Raw genomic sequence first — 18,113 nt, forward strand, 5'->3', positions numbered from 1 at the left:
ATTAATTCGTCGGTTCTGTCCAGGTACAGGTATTTCCACGTCAGAACCGTTGGTAGTTATATACTTTGACTATTTATAACACTTCTACATATACCATTCGATTTCCTAATACATTTGCTTTGTTATACTATATAATATATATAAGGCGCAAATTCGGCCTTACATGGACTACTACTCTCACCTCTGGGCGGGTGCTTTCCGATACCAGCAAATTAAATACGATCATGAAAATGATTCATCCGTTAGATCGATTTCAACGTAGAGCGCCTCGAATTATCGACGATACGCTCTTCCCGACTTGCTTGATTCTTCGTCTGTGCGTAGAGATGTTGGATCACTCTGCATCTTCTACCGCATTGTCACGGGGAATGTTCCGAGGAATAGTTTGGATTAATCATCGCCGCTTAATGTCACCCTCTGACATTGCATCAGAATTCCAAGTTTCACCCTTAGCACCTAGTTTTTCAGGCACTTTCTGCCTCGCAAAATGACTCTGTGGATCCAGCTTTCGATGGCGATTTTTCCGAACCGATACGACTTGGGAACCTTCAAGAAAACAGCCTTCACATTCCTTAAAAGCCGGCGACGCCGTAGCTGTCCATGGTCGGTGTACCTGCATAAGCTGCCGCAGCCTGGCGGCGCGGCGGCGGTAGTGCGGCACGGCGGCCTGCGGGATGTAGAGCATCTTGCGATGCAGCAGCGCGAACCCGAGCGCCTGCAGCGAGCGCGAGCCGCCGCCGAACACCAGCTTCAGCAGCTCCAGCAGGAGGCTCTTGTCGTGCTGGAATTAGACGCTTGCTATAACATACAAATGAGCTTGTCAAGTGGCCGTTGAGGATTTATATGAATAAAAAACACAATCTAGTGTCTACGATGGTCAGTATTTTTAATATATAGCTGGATTTGAATAGGTAGGCGGTAAGTGGGTCGCCTGATGGTCACCATCGCCCTGGTATCAGAGTCAGTCATGTAGTATTACTTAAATTGATAAAATATTCTTCTATTACATCACATTGTACATTGCTTAAGTTCCTTTAAAAAAAAATTAAGTATTTAAAAAGAAAAAGTACCTGTCTTACTTTAAATTAAAAATATGAAATCAAATAAAAAAAATACACAATTACTAATAATGGAACTACAAACTCATTTACTCCAATATATATATTTAATTATCTGTTTGTTTTTAATTTCTTAATAGATCATTTTGTACTCTGATTAAAAAAATCTATATGATGAATCTATTCGCGATTTGATATTTTGCTTTTTAAGATAGTAAAAAGATTTAAATTTAACTTCGAAAGATGTTTTATAATATATATATTCTTTACATCAAAATTAATTAATTTACTTACTTTTGGATTTGCGGGATCTTGAAGCATGTTGGGTATATCTTTCATCGAGAAAAAAACTGATACTGACATTTCTACAGAATCTTCCAGCTCTGTAAATTTCTCCTAAAAACAAAAGAAAACGTACTTCTTAATATAATTTTTGGGCTACCTTTTTTAAAGTATTACAACAAAATTAAACCCACAAACACGCACGCACGCAAACTTACACACACAGGCACACTGCAACTGTAAGGGCGTGACTTTTTTTCTCTGCCTAGGTTATAAGGATGCTGATCCCGAGGTCCCGGGTCATGTCAAATTACCGTACTATCGGGATAATGAAAATGCTTTTATGGTTGCACACACATTCTCGTGCGTGCGGGTGGCGGCACTATGCACGGCGCGGCACACGCGGCGTCGCACTCTGGCACTGCGTGTGCTGTACTCACGTGCGCGAGCGCGGCGCCGCGGCGCTGCAGGTGGTGCGCGGCGCGGGTGACGGCGCTCTGCACGGCGCGCGGCACCCGCAGCAGGGCGGCGGACGATGTGGCCTCGCACATGTGGAACACCTGCCAACATCAACAGTGGTTTTTTTTCAGACACCATAGAATAGGTCGTTTGAAATGTTTAAAAAGAATTGTCCTCCCGTTGGACCGATCGATACTCACATAGATTGATCGATACACAGGTCGAGCAGATCTTTATCTGGCGTATGCGGATTTCCTCACGATGTTTTCCCTCACCACTGAGCGCGAGGTGAATTAAAAACGCTAATTAGGCACATGAAAAATCAGGGTTGATTTTCAAGGTTCACGTTTAATATACTCTGATGCATCTAGGCTCTTTTAACAATATTTCAAAATGCAATTACGGCATATCTATTTTACCTTTAACTGATCCAGATGAACGGGCTTGTCGAGGTTCAATAGGTGTGCATTGTCACCTGCCATAATCTTCAGAAGTGGGCCAAGGTCCTCCGCGAACCTCGTCATTGGACCCACTGTTAGGAACTTGGCGTAGTTTTCATCTGTTAATGTTGGAACGTGACCTTCGATAGATATTATACCTGGAAGAAAAGGAACGATGTTTAAAAAAATATTTCTAATATTGCTAAAAATATGATGAGTTAGGTTACTTTTGCGAAAATGTGTGACGAAAAAAAATGTTCAGTAAATACTGAGTACGATGAAAATAATATTTTATGCTTATTAAATGGATTGTTTCCCGTTAATAATAATAAATATAAATTATATTGTATAACAAATACAGGTAACGAAACATGCACTCTTAAAAATCTTGTATGACAAGACAGTGACAAGAAACAAATTAAGGTATAAATTTAAAGAAATTAAGATATTAACTGTTGCTCCCAATATATATTCTGTAATGTTTTGTATGCACGGAAAAATATTAATGTTTTTATGAGAAAATGTGATTCTCATAACATTGGTACAAAGAACAAACACAATCTTGTTACTCCTGTTACTCGACTGCATAGAGTCAGTAGCTCTTTTGTGGGGCAATGTATACGCTTCTACAACAGGATCCCAGGAAGCGTTCAAAATGCTTCTGTTGCCAAATTTAAAAAAATTGTTAAGGAACGCTTGTGTGCGAAAGGTTACTATACAATTAGTGAGTTTATGTTTGATAGCACACCTTGGGAATGTAACAATCGCCTCCTGGCTGTTTCTATTCATATACAATTATGTATCTATTTAATTTGACAAAAAAAAAGACCCGCTGAGTTTCTTTCGCCGGTTCTTCTCAGGTCAGGGTGTTCCTTTTTCCGAACCGGTGGTATTGTTGAATTTGACCATCAATAAGTAAGTGTAATGCTTCTATGTTGAATAAAGGAATTTTGAGTTTGAGTGTTATTGCCGAAAAGCAATTTCAGGCGACCTATGCGAGCGATATTGCTATATAATAGAAAAATTATGACGAAGGTGGGATATCAATACTAGGACCCATAACGTATTCTAACCACAAGAGGAGTAAATACAATTAATAAATAATTTTGACATTATATTGACCCGATGTCATTGGTCGAAAATTTTGATAATAATTATGAATTAATCAAAAAAAAAAAATGTATTTAAAGGATCTTTATAATTTGATAGATACGAAGCTATAGATAGTAAAAATTTGGTCGAATAAGATTTACACTCAGGCACATAATATGGTATACACACAGCATTGCTATTTTGTAAGAAGTCACTTCGCAATTCACTTGTAAAATTTTGAAAACCAACTTAAATTGATACGCAATTTTGTTGCGTGTATACTTTAAATGTTATCTTATATATTAATAGCGTAAGCCAAGTGATAATGGGACGACAGCTGCACAAAAAAAATCGTTTAGTCTCCTTTTGAAGAGCTCCAGCCGTATATGTGCAGAAAAAAAAAGATGATTCTCGATTGCAATTTATTAAATTGTTATGAATTAATTTTAGAGAGCGGAAAAAAGTTACTGGCCACGTAGAGAGCGGCGCTATAGCTGTATAAATTAAACAAATGAAAATCGTGCGATCAGACGTCGTCAATTTACAATTAAATTGAATAAAAAAAAACCTGTCATAGGGTTCGAGATTTGTAAAAATCAATTGAATAAACGAGAAGTTTCGCGTGCGACCCACTAGTTATTATTATAGTCCATTACGCATATCAGTTTCTGATCTTTCATGATTGTGTTCTTTGGTGAGTATCGAGTTTGTTTTTACAGAACAGTTCTACAATTTTTTCATACTAACATTTTAATGTAGTATTATTTTATTTAACATTGACACATAAAGAACATGCTTATTGGAACGAAGTTCTTTTATGCGCCCTACAGGCTACAGTAGAGTGAACTAGCAGAAAACGTCACGTAAGGAAAAACGCTATGTCCCCTCCATGCGATCTTTCTCTGTCTTTCTCATTATCTCTGTCTCTTTCTGTTACATTTTAATATCATATTATTTAAACTTATTTTTCGTTATTGTTTTAATTCACACACGATTTTAAGTAACAATTTTATTTCATATCTTTGAATTATTCACAATTTTTATGAATTTATTTCACTGTGTCTGACATTTAATACATAATAAATTGCAAAAGCAACTTCGTTCCAACCGGATGTCCCGCGATACACGTGTTTTTTTTTATTTCACATTATAATTAAATGAATGAGAGATTCACCTGGCGTGGGTTTGTGTCCGTACACGCCGCAGAAGGCAGCGGGGATGCGGATGGAGCCGGCGATGTCGGACGACACAGAGAGCGCGGACGCGCCGCAAGCCAGCAACGCGGCCTGTGTTCATTTAGTATGTAAGCCAATGTGACCCAAGATAGACCAATGGATTGTTCATAAATTATGACAGCTCTCTTAAAATAGTAATCGAGTGTCGAGAGTTTTCTAAAACACTCATACGTAATTTACATCAAGGTATCCAAGTACCATTTTCAAAACAGATAAATAATTTATGTAGATATGGACATTGGACATGTATATTTAATTGTACCCAGTTGATTGATTTATAATTATTTGCGAAAAATAGTACATAACCACTGATATTCTAGTCAGCTCTTTCGATGAATTCTTCATCGATGGTATATTTACAATAATTGTAAAATGACAAATCAAAAGCGCTCGTAAGAACAACTAAAGATCTTTTCACTCACGAAGGCGCACCCTTCCACGTTAAATTAATTATTTTTGATAAAATAATCTCAACAAATATAATCTCAATTGTATTTTTTTGCTGTCATTACTTTTAGTCGTATTACGCACATACAAATGCACGCCGATACTCATTTAACGTAGAGGGGCGCACCTTCGTAAGTGAACAAATCTATATTTCGATTTGATTACGATCTTTCGGGATCGAAATTACATCATACCTGACAAGTGTATCTGTGAATTCTAACAAATGAGTATACCGTCGACATAAACATTAAATGGCTGACTTTATATTGAGAGACAAGGCTTGTATTGTTAAGTAAAAACAATGTACGTTATAAAGTTATTTCTGGCATTCATACGAACTGCGTGTTTTGTGTATAATATTGAATTAGTAATGCACTTTACGTATACAATGCATAACCTTGTCTGTTACAATTTTATTCGCGCGTTTGCATACTATGTATAACGAATGTTTCGACTTTGGTCTGACCTCTTAGTCTAGTGGATAATTTATAAGGCTATGGATTGCGAGATCATGAATTCAAAACGCGAGTCGTGCATTTAATTTTACCTAATACCGTTTGAATTAAGCGGAAATGCATTTATCGCAGTCAGGATTTGAATTAAATCTAATCTTAATTTTGAACACACTAACGATGTATTGGTTAAATCTTACAGGTCAGATCAAATAGCAATTAAAAAATAGTCACACATTAATTTTAGAAATCATAAAAAGCATTAAGTTTTAATATAATAAATAATAATAATAATAAATATTGGACAACATCACATACATTACTCTGATCCCAATGTAAGTAGCTAAAGCACTTGTGTTATTGAAAATCAGAAGTAACGACGGTAACACATACACCCAGACCCAAGACAACTTAGAAAACTAATTAACTTTTTTTACATCAACTCGGCCGGGAATCGAACCCGGGACCTCGGAGTGGCGTACCCATGAAAACCGGTGTACACACTACTCGACTACGGAGGTCGTCAAATTAAGTAAGTAAGCATCCAGATATTCTAACATTATATAGCTAATGGCAGAGAAATAATTATTTAAATGTAAATTTATGTATTCGTTTTATTATTTGCAATGAACTGATGACTTAGTTGATGTCATTTTATAATAAATATTTATATTTATTTACTCTAACTATTTACGATCGGGACTAACTGATTTTCTTATATTAAGTTCCAATTAGTTTCGTCGTGTAGTATTACTATCTTCGTTGGTAAACGACCAATTGACACGTAGTTATTCAATTTAAGAGAACCAATATGGTACAGTGACTAGACACACAGGTTCGAACCCAGGCCAAGCACCACGGAATTTGAAATGTATTTGAAGGGAAACTGTTACCCAGCTCATGTATGGATCATGTATGTATCAATGGAGCTCGATATAATAAGTTTTAAAACCTTTTCTTTGACAGGAGAGACGGCTTTTGCCCAGCGGTGGGAATTTTAGTCTGATTCTTTACTTTTTACAATTTTTTGATAAATTAATTTAGAAGTATAAATCAATCCATATATAGTCGATGCGATGCCAACTACGGAATTGTGTTGTCTATCCCTGTGATTAAAATGGCATTTTATTCAAATTTCAACCTAAGCAATACATTTGTATATTTGGCGGCTACCGTCTCATTGGTCTAATGGCTAGCTTACAAGGCTGAACATATATTTTCACTTTAGATATTAAATTAAAAAAGAAAAGACTCATAATAAGCATGACATATATATAATTAATATTATAAATTCGAAAGTTTGGACGTTTGTTCCTCAATCAGGTCTGAATAAATTTGTATGAAATTTGTCAGAGAGATAGATTAAGATTGGAGTCTAGAATATATTTCTTTCCAGAATAAAAAGTAACCTGTGTGCGGTAACTTTTTATTCTGGAAAAAAACACCTTTCATCCATACCGATCCCTAAAACACGCGGGTGGTACCTCGTTAATTATATTTACGGAAAAATATCTTAGAAATATTACGCCTACGTAACTAGAAAATAAAATTAGCGATTGTCTATGGGTTCATCTCTATAAATTTTACGTTGCCATAGGGCTGCGTGAGTAGTGTCTAGGTCGGATGCCCTTACAATAATATAGAATACAGGAATCTTGTTAATTGAGTGGTTAATTAGAATATTATAAATGTTTCGTAAACTAATTTCGATATAAACGGCATTTTATCGGCCAGGATGAGTCTATTTCATTGCATAATATGGAAATCATGTTCCTTTGATTATGTAATTTTATAAAGGTCATATACGATGTTCAATTGTAATTATGAATACTACATATTTTGTTTGTCCGAATTCAGTTATTGATACATTAGTAATTTCGATATTTCTGCATTTAAAGTTTATTAATAATGTTACACAAGAACATGAAATTTACGCTTGATACAACAATATTCTAAAAATAAAAGCGAGCGAAACTGCGAAGCGTAGCTATTTTTATAATCATACTAGCTGAACCAGCGGCTTCACCCGCGTGGATAACTTGTCAAGAAAATCCATTGCCATCGTGATATTTTGAAGTTTATGAAAATTTATAATAATAATGCATATTTAAATGATAGATTAAAAATATAAAATGTTTGAGTCTAGTGCGGAGAGTCTTGAACTGGATCAAAACATCCCTGATATTATTACTGCTTATTTGTCGCGAAAAGCCTAAAATATAAGATTAGTTAAGTTCGTTTTCATATTTCTATCTTGACAAAGTATATCAATACGAATCTTAATATGGAAACACCTCACCTCTCCTCCTGACGATCCACCAGCGGTTCTGTTAAGGCAGTATGGGTTGTTGGTGGTGCCACGCAACAGGTTGGAGGTTTCCCAGCCTAGGCATAGCTCGGGCGTGTTAGACACGAGAAGTGGTATGATGCCGGCACGACGTACCGCACGCACACCGCCTCCATCTGAGGTCGCGCGCCGGCCTGCGTGCTCCAGGCAACCCACGGCGTTCGATAGACCTAGTTCAGTCAGAACTTACTTTACAAAGTATTTTAGACCGAGTAGAAAGGTCGTAAGAAGTTGATTAGAGAGTCAGATAGTCTAAGTTAGTCAATGTTAGGGCTTCATCTAATAAGCAACCTCAATTAAGGAATTTGGCTTCTTTAATAGTGGCTCGGTCACGAAGTGATCATAAATGATCATTGACTTTTAATATTTAGATACTAACTACAGAGAGTAGCGAGACTTACTTATAAACTTAAACATACAATATGGCAAAGTTAAATTTGATACGCTACTCATGATCATAAATATCATAACATTAAATATATTACGTTACATAAATGTAAATCAACAAAACTTACCAGCAAGCGAACAGCTCTCCTTTACAGTACAAGGAACTCCCAAAAATGGTTTATCAGCTATCAATTTATCTAGATCTCCTCTGATTCTCGCTTCTGAGATCAATCGGTCAATTTCTCTGGCATCGTTCAACGCGTCACGATAGCGCTCATCGACGACAGCGTTCAGTAGCGGGTTCACTTCTTGCAATCTTGTTATGTACCTCGATACTACTTCTTCGCTTGTCAGCTTAATTGGGATATTTTTAAGTTTTGTTAATATCAGTTTATAATATATAAATGTTGTTCAGGAGATAAGGGGGGATTAGTCAAACAGTGCTGTCTTGTTCTTTTGAACTCCAAATTAGTAATGAAAGAAAGAGAGAAATTTGCGATTAACTAAACAACGTCTTTAGTGCCATTTAAAAATTCTATATACTGTCTCGTTTATTCTACCAAATAACATTGATGCTCTATCTGTATGTTCTGATTTAAGTGAATCGTGTACCTAATTACTGACTAAATCGCCCTTCAGGCAGAAGGAATATAATATTTTAGATATTCTCATGGTGACCAATAATGTATGGGTAAAAATGACAACTCACCAATAGGTTTCAAATAATTATTTTAATAAATCGATGCTGGAAAGAATAATACTTTCTAGCTTCTATATAAATGGATAACATATTCACAATTGAATATCATGAATATGTAGGCTAATAGACTGTAGAAGTTAATCCCATTGATGCATTTAGTTACTAATACGATAGAAAATAATGTGCGTATCTAATGAATAGTATTTAATTCTTTTTAAGTACTAATAATAATTAGTAAATATATATTCTGAATCGAAGTGCACTCAGTATACTCAGCGACTAAATAAAACATTTACACGCATATCATGTTTGACTTTCAATGCTACATCGGTAAAGCTGTCTTGTAATACAATTAAAATTATTTATTCCCGAGTGCGGGCAATATGCTAATGATTCGGTTGCAGGGGTATTGTGCAATACGGTATCGTTGCCAATTCCGTGTTTCGTTGCTAAATAGGTTCTATCACGTGCGAATGTTGAGAGAAAGCTTGGACATGAGACATCTTCAACGACTTGAAGTTTTGAGTTACACAATTCTTACCTTATTGCAATTAAAAAAGTAACAGTGTATAAATATCTCAATTCTACACATGTGGTAGACTTACATCCATGAAAATTTCGGATGTAAATCTGCCTTACGATGTCTCCCTCACCATGATACATTATGAATACAACTTAGTCACATGAAAATTCAGTGTCGCTTGCCTTGTTTTAAGCCCACAATTTGCCGTTAATATTTACATATGTTTTCTGACCACTTGGCCCTCCCGGTTCATAGCTATCACTATTATAATTTTATTATTTCGCTTTTTTTATAGTATATATCGGCAGAGAGGCATATGGGCCACTTGATGGTAAGTGGTCACTACCATGGAGACTGGCGCCATAAGAAATATTAACCATTCTTTAGATAACCAATGCGCCACCAACCTTCGGAAGTAAGATGTTATGTCCCTTGTGCCTGTGGTTACAGTAGCTCACTCTTCAAATCGGAACACAACAATACTGAACATTGCTGTTTGGCGGTAGAATATTTGATACCTACACCCTGATGGGGGCCCTACAAAGACCAAGTAATACTTCGCTGCTTGATATTTAATTACTAGAACAAAGATTTTGCTTGATCAATATTTATATATCAGAGAAAAGTTGCAAAATAATGTTATGTTATCCACGGTACGACTTTAAGACTGGACCGACTTACTTCTCCGCTCCGTATCGCTGCAGCAATATCTGTAGCACTTCTCAAAAGCAGTGTATCTTTGATAGGAGGTATTCGCATCCGGTTCCTCGCACGCAGCCAGAAAATCGGTGCCAAAAGGAAATTTAATACCCGTAGAATGATGCCCACTATCCGCACACCTACCTCCATTCTGTAAAGAAAGATAATATTATTTATTCGCTGTTTTTAGATTTCATCGAACGGTGATATGTTCGTCATCGTCTGGTCGTATGGTCTGTTAACATCCCAAGTTGGGCACGGAACTCCTCTCCTGTTAAAGAATGAAGATTTGGAACTTGCTAAACCACGCTATTTAACTGTTGGTTATACATATGTCTGACATTTCAAGTATCGTAATGTTATTTTCCTTCAGGGCTGAGCACTTCATTAATTGTAAGAGCCAGAATATTAATCACTTATTGCTATTTGTCCGGATTTGAAGATAGAACACTAGTTAATAGTCAATCAGTCAGGTTAATAATCATTGTGTCTATTTATAGAACAACTAGACACTGTGTCTCGACTTCAAAGAAAATGTTATTTTCGTAATTATGTAAATTCTAAGTTTACTTTTAACATATAAACTCTAATATTAATTTCTAAACAAGGAATATGACATAGTACATGAGTACATGAGTAACTATGATAGCTAAAATGATTAAAAGTAGTTCAAACTTATGTCTAAGTAAAGTAAGAGTTAAGTTTAACTTAAAGGTTAAATATTAAATATAAAAAAAAATGTATTATTATATGAATAATGTTTATATTTATCAAATTTATTTTATTCTTATTATATACTACTTTGTAAAACAAACAAAGAACGACTCATGTAATAAATTTAAATGGGGAAAACTGTGAACCTTCAATTTGTCCCAACGGTTAAAATATATAAATATAAATATTGGACAACATCACATACATTACTCTGATCCCAATGTAAGTAGCTAAAGCACTTGTATTATGGAAAATCAGAAGTAATGACAGTACCACAAACACCCAGACCCAAGACAACATAGAAAACTAATTAAATTTTTCTACATCGACTCGGCCGGGAATCGAACCCGGGACCTCGGAGTGGCGTACCCATGAAAACCGGTGTACACACTACTCGACCACGGAGGTCGTATATATCGCGTGACATTAAAATTCTGTTAAGTTCACCGAGTTACAAACACATCGGAAAGAGTGAAGGTTGGCTGAGGATAACCTAGTTGTCCGTCCCGATTTCGTACGTGTAAAATTCATACAAGTTCACCCTTACATTTCCTCCATAAAGTTGAAATTTCTATAAATCCTTTAATGGAGATGCCGCGTTTAGAAAAACAATGGTAAATATCTATTCAATCGGACTTATAGTTTCAGAGTTCTCCTGATGATTCAGTCAATGGTAATTTATTTATATACATAAAGACTAACAATGGAATTACACTAATTTGAAAAAAAACTTCTACCTTAATTAACTACCTACATTTATATTAACCGTTTACTAGGAATTTTTATACATTATTAAAATACCTCGTAATAGAATTCATGTTAAAATGAAATGGCTCAAAAACTTCTCCAATAAATTATATTAAATAATGGAAATAAGAGTTATTGTGTATGTGTGTGTGCTGTATTCATATTATATATATTTTAAAGTATTTTTTAAGCATAAGTAAATGCGGTACCGAAAATAAGACCGTAACAACACGTGATTAGTTTCTAGTTACAATAAAATTTAGCCATTTGCCTGCTACATATAGATACATATGTAAATAGAATGATTTTAAAAGTATCTCAATTGGTATTTGTATATAGCTTATTAAATCTCTTTCTGGGGTTACATTCGCCCATGATCTCCAACGAATAACACGATACACATACGTTTTATCAGATTTATTTTGAACATTTAATATTTACCTCTAAATTTAAGCTTGGATTTTTTTCATATTTGTATGTTTTTCAATTAAAAACAAAAGTGATTTTAATTAGGCTTATAAGTTACGGAATATATATACGAAAGATATTGGGGTGTTTCTAGAGTAACTTGCTTAAATACTTGTGTTCACATATTTTGATGTTATTATCCAAATAGTAGTAACATTAAAATGCAAAAAGAACATCTCATCCAGTGGAACATGAGTTCCATCTTTTATGAGGATTCTGTTTTTATACACTACCTCCTTGATGTAGCTTGAAGTCTGAAGTAATTGAGACTATAAAAAAATATACGTAGGGTTATTCTGTTAAGAAAATCTCTGTAGTAACTCGCAGGTTGTATGTTGAATATTGCTTGTCTCCGGAAGCACGTAAAGCTGATTTACGAAGTAACAGAGAGTGTACCTGTGTTGACGATCAAACTGGTTCATTATAATATTAGCTCGTAGCTAGGCGTCTCCGTTGAGAATGGTCGCCGTGACCGGAGTCGGTCAGGAAGACAACAGCTTTATAAACCTTTGAAAATACCTCGTCTAACTATTCATGCTTTTACAATTTTCATCAATTTTCAAGTTCCATTTTGGGTGATTTCAGTTATTATATTTTAAAATCATAATAAATAACATAAAAATGAATCGAATGGAACGAGTTTGTTACTTACACGCAGTAGACTGAATGTATCACTAAATGTATCCACTTAAATTACAATTTAACTGAAATTGGTTCGTGATATTATGTCAAATTGAGACAATTGACAAAGTGTACGATTATAATGTTCATACACTACGCTGCAACATATGTAACATTTTATATTACAGCAGCATATACAGATTTATGCGAATAACTTTGAACTTTCAACATACACCTATACATACATACATACGAAAAGTTGTTCGAGAGGTAGCATCAGTTTGCAACTGCGTTCCTAATTCAACTAATAATCTGATAAGGAATATTCTACTTATACCTTAAGTACGTGATAACAGAGGATTATATAAATCTTGATTCAGGGCTTAGCCCATTTAAGAAATGAGGATTTTTCGTACGGTATTAAAATGCAGTTTTAATATTAATAACGTATGTCATAAAGCTGCATTTTAGTACCCACTATTTTCATTAAAAGTGCCGCTAATTAATTAACACAAAACGTTAAGCATAACTGTATGTTATGTATGTTAACTTCGATTCACAAAAGTAATTCGTAAAAGGGTTGATTGCTAATAAACAGAAGATATTTAAAAACTATACAAAGTTAAAAGTTTATATACCTACCGCCAAACAACAGTACTCAGTATTGTTGTGTTCTGGTTTGAAGGGTGAGTGAGCCAGTGTATCTACAGACACAAGGGACATAACATCTTAATTCCCAAGGTTGGTGGCGCATTGGTGATGTAAGGAATCGTTAATATTTCTTAGAGCGTCATTGTCTATGGGCGGTGGGGACCACTTACCATCAGGTGGCCCATATGTTCGTCCGCTTTCATTGTGCTTATATATTCTTTCGTCATACAGCAATACTTAGTTTTGTTGTGTTTCAGTTTAAAGAGCGAGCGAGCGAGTGTAACTACAGGCACGAGGAACATCTTGGCTCTCAAGTTGGTGCAGTGACGATGTAGACAATGGTTAATATTTCTTGCAGCGCCAATGTCTATTAGCGGTGGTGACCAAGGAAGCCCAAATGACAATCCGCCAACCAGATGACACGAAAAGGAATACAATTTAGGTCTGTATTTGTATTTTTATAGTATAAATATACAATAGTTCATTTCATTTCATAGCCCTTAAACATGTACTCGTATACAGAAAAATATGAGTATTACAAAAAATGTAGTATTTAAACTAAATTGCAAGAACATTTAAACTTTGAACGCGTAAATGGCTATGCTTTCAAGAAACATACAACGTTTTCCTCCATATTCATTTGTGCTATGTATTTTCATCTCGATTGCATATTGTGAGGCTGTCAGCCTGCGATGCAATCTTACAATACAAATTTAAAATGTAAGTATTGTATATTATATTATTGTACGGAGATGATTTTATAGCGCTACCGCGTCTCTGTTATAATAAAGTCAAAGATTAAATTTTAGTCATGGCATTTTATTATTTATTTAGGTAATTATATTAATAACTTTTACTTTAGTTGGTGGTAGGGCTTCTGGGTGGGTACCACTCTCTCATCAGATATTCTACCGCCAAACAGTAGTACTTAGTATTGTTGTGTTCCGGTTTGAAGGGTGAGTGAGCCAGTTTAACTACAGGCACAAGGGACATAACATCTTAGTACCCGAGGTTGGTGGCGCATTGGGGATGTAAGGAATGGTTAATATTTCTTACAGCGCCATTATCTATGGGCGGTAGTGACCACTTACCATCAGGTGACCTATTTGCTCGTCCGCCTACCGCAGTCATAAAAAAAATTGTGTTGCTTTAATTTAAGCAGACGAACACCATCGCGGAGCCAAGACATGTTCCTAAAAATAATGTTCCTTATTCAATATTCCAACATGCTACTTCGAGGCGGTTTGTTGACACAATGTCAATTTCCACATGATGGTTCCCGTCAGTAACATGCACGATATTAATTATAAATACAAATTGAGTACACAAGAACTCGGTGAGCTCGGATAGAAAACATGATTTTCGGGTAAGAGCCAGGTGTTCTATGCAGCTATGATTACTATTTAATTTATATGTGTTATCATTGCACATGTTACTTACTATGGGTGTGTGGTATGTCTGTATGATTCTTATATTTCTACAATAACAATTGACGGATGAACAATTGTATTAGTCTTGCTTTAAGAATCGTGACAAAAACCTTCAAAATTATATTTTACTAACATAGTTAGTAGTAATTTACCCAGCAACGGCTAAATATAAGTTTATATTTCGTTTTTAATATTCATAGGCTGTCAGATACTTGTTATTTAATATTACTCACTTGGTCTTTAATCCATTGAAGAAGATAGCCAAAAGACCAAGATATTTATCATTCGTTATTGGCCATTTTTTTTCGTCTGTATCATATTTCGAGAAAAACTAAATAAATTAATAAATGCAATAGCCGTGATGGCTTCGTTATTAAAACATGTGTTTCTTGATCAGAAATTGCGTGTTCAAACCCGCTCGATTAGCACTGAATATTCACATGCATATTTAAGTACATAATTTCTGTTCATAATTGTCGTGTGAGGACACCTTCATGTTTCGGTTAAAATTTTAATCGAAAACCTTCCGTTTAAAAATAGAAGAGGCTTTGGTCCAGCCGTGGAACATATACAGTTTAGTTACTTTACTTTATTTAGTTGGTCCTTCGTGCACTAACGGAGCGATTGATCGACGTTATTTTTAGATAGAGTTTATGTTCCGGAGAGTGACAATGGCTAAGGATTTATGTTCCAAAAGCGCCGCGACGGCGAGTTGAAAAATGTCGATGAAATTTTACCAATATGACTATGTCGTTTGTTCTAACTTGCAGAAAAATTCTATTCCAACTAAACTGGTAACAAATGCCATAATCTATTAACTTTACCCACGTGGCATTTCGTAATCGGCTTGAAGCCTTACCTAAGACGATTACAGCCTTGAACGAGATCATCGTATATGTTATAGTGCTCTAAGATATTATTTTTTTTTACTTAGGACTGCTCGCTACTTATGAGTAGGTACATATAAGCGTTATTCTCGTTTGAACTATTCTATAAAACGTAATATCGTATATAAAACGTGTAAGTTACAAGGTATAGTAATAATTTATTAAATAATCTAATTGCAATTTACACTGTTTAATCAATTATACAGAGTTATATTAACTTTGTATGTAAGTGATTTTATGGGCCACTCAATTAACTTTTAAAATCTTAGTTTAGAAACGTTTCATTGTTACATGTAAAAAAAAAATGAAAAAAAATGTTACGAAATGTTCCTGTGGTAAAGAATATTATAAAACTAATGAATTTAAAGACGATAAAAATGTCGATGGAAATGAAGCGATCACCCCAGGCTATTCTAAAAAATACAAATAAAGATGTGTAGACAACAATTGTTGAAAAAAAAAATCAGCTGAGCTTCTTCTGCTATACTTCTATGCTAATATTATAAATGCGAAAGTAACTCTGTCTGTCTGTCTGTGGCTCTTTTACGGCAAAACCACTGAAAATAATTTGATGAAATTTGGTATGAAATAGACCTACTCCAACTATATTATTAGAGAGGATGCCATTATCCAACAGCGGGTCATATGCGGTACGTTCTTTACATTTTTGTTAGACATGCGTCACCGTAAATAATAAATAAATTTATATGCAATGCATGTTACACGTCTGGTTTGTATATAATATGTGTATCTGAGGTTATATCGTTTCGAAACACTGGATTTTTTTTTTATCTATTGTTTGTATAATAAATTGCATAACTCATCATTACAGAAAAGTATCAGTATATAGATAATATGTTATTGCTATTTTAATTAAATTTGTTTCAATATATTATTAGTATTACTTTCGATTGTATGATTGTGAGATAGCTAGATTTTATTAATTATATTATTCACGTAAAAATAAATTTGCGATGTTATTGAAATATATATACATATAAAAAAAAAATCATTGTTTTTTCTACAAAAAAATTAAATGATAATTAATTTATAAATTTCAAAAGCAATTGGTTTCGATACTCACTTTTGGTATAAAAATTAATAATATAACAATAACACTGTAAAATCGATTCTAAAAACTTTTTTTATTATTATTGAACTCCGCGCTCGAATAGGCAATTGTCGCGTTGCTTCGTCGATGTCGCGGTAAAGACTAAAGTACTGACTCCGTTCAGCCTACTGCAACTGTGTATCGTATGAAAAATTAAAATAAGCAGTCCAGTGTGAGTTTCAATTTTCATTCCAATTATAAATGAAACACTTGGTTTTATTGTTAACATTATTCAATTGTACTAATTCCGTACGAAAATATATCGAACTCAGTTAAACTTAGGATATTTAAACACCGTACTTCAGAACAAGATATATTTTATTAAAACTAAATTAAGTATCTACTTTTCCGTGAATAATCGCGATTTAATTCGATCCCAACGTTATCTAGTGAAGCCAATGTGTAACATGTTAAAAATTTTGATAAGGCATTGGAATCGAACAAATCCTGAACATTAATAATAATGCTAAATACATGTCATATTTTAAACTTAAGTGACAATATTTGCATATAAATGCATAGTTAATGACGTAAATTTGAGTTACAGGTCCTTCATTTCTAGGGCAGTTATCGTTCTGGACAAGGCAAGATCGAAAGGTAGTATTCGAATAATTCGAATCAACATCACAGCGTCGTGTCACATGATCGCGTAATATTGCGTCCAAACTAAAATAATAAACAAACATCGTTGATCCGTAGCGGCGATATGAACCGTCAAAGGAATCAAAAATGTGGACTTCACCATATAGGCCAGCCAATAAAGCCTGTGAAGGTCAAGTAATTAGTATCAATTTGATTTTTTGATATGTGATTTGGGACGTTATAATTACCACAAATTAAAATTTTCAACCCTCTGGGGTGAACGCTAGGGGGTTGAGAGGGTGGGGTACATGTCAGTCACCTCCTCGTGGTGTACCCTGGGCAACGGGGCCGGCTTGAGCTTGCTCGTCGGCCACGGCTAAGACTGGCGGGAGGGATGCCGCGGGGCCGCTCCTGGTACGTCCCTGATCGGCGTCAGGGCGGACCATGTGAGTGGCCTCGTTGGCTAGGAGGGAGTGGGAGGGCTCGCTACTCGAGCCTCCCAGGTGTTTTACACCGGCGGTCAGCGGCGGAGCCTACCATCTTATCCGCCGCAGGGCGTCAGCTTCGTTGACGCCCAGCCTCCAGTGGCGGACTCGGGGGAGTTCGTCACATTCCCACATGGAGGATGAGGGGGAAGGCGCGCACTAGGCGCGCTTTCCATGAATATTCAGCCGCCTTACGGCGGCTGCCGCTGGTGGGGTCGCGGTTACATGCCCTTGGCGATCCCGTGGCCTCACCACTCGGCGGCATGGTGGAAACCCGAGGATGGTTTTAGTGGGTA

General features: G+C 35.4%; 1 protein-coding gene across 3 annotated transcripts in view; it reads right to left on the minus strand.

Annotated features, from left to right (window-relative positions):
• The window catches only part of LOC113400749 (fatty-acid amide hydrolase 2-A-like), a 28,495-nt gene that overhangs the window by 2,882 nt on the left and 7,500 nt on the right, over window positions 1-18,113 (minus strand). For 2 of the 3 annotated variants that reach the window (XM_026640398.2, XM_026640397.2), the window contains 8 exons: window positions 10,104-10,272; window positions 8,328-8,553; window positions 7,765-7,982; window positions 4,506-4,617; window positions 2,219-2,397; window positions 1,781-1,900; window positions 1,353-1,454; window positions 614-781 (listed from right to left, as the gene is read on the minus strand). In XM_026640398.2, the coding sequence (XP_026496183.1) occupies window positions 614-781; window positions 1,353-1,454; window positions 1,781-1,900; window positions 2,219-2,397; window positions 4,506-4,617; window positions 7,765-7,982; window positions 8,328-8,553; window positions 10,104-10,271 (1,293 nt within the window). In that variant the 5' untranslated portion in view covers window position 10,272. Of the gene's footprint in view, window positions 1-613; window positions 782-1,352; window positions 1,455-1,780; window positions 1,901-2,218; window positions 2,398-4,505; window positions 4,618-7,764; window positions 7,983-8,327; window positions 8,554-10,103; window positions 10,273-16,723; window positions 16,853-18,113 lie in introns of those variants that run through there. The other variant, XM_026640396.2, reaches the window with a different exon arrangement.

The sequence above is a fragment of the Vanessa tameamea genome, chromosome 7 (assembly GCF_037043105.1).
Source record: "Vanessa tameamea isolate UH-Manoa-2023 chromosome 7, ilVanTame1 primary haplotype, whole genome shotgun sequence".
Classification (NCBI taxonomy): Eukaryota; Metazoa; Arthropoda; class Insecta; order Lepidoptera; family Nymphalidae; genus Vanessa; species Vanessa tameamea.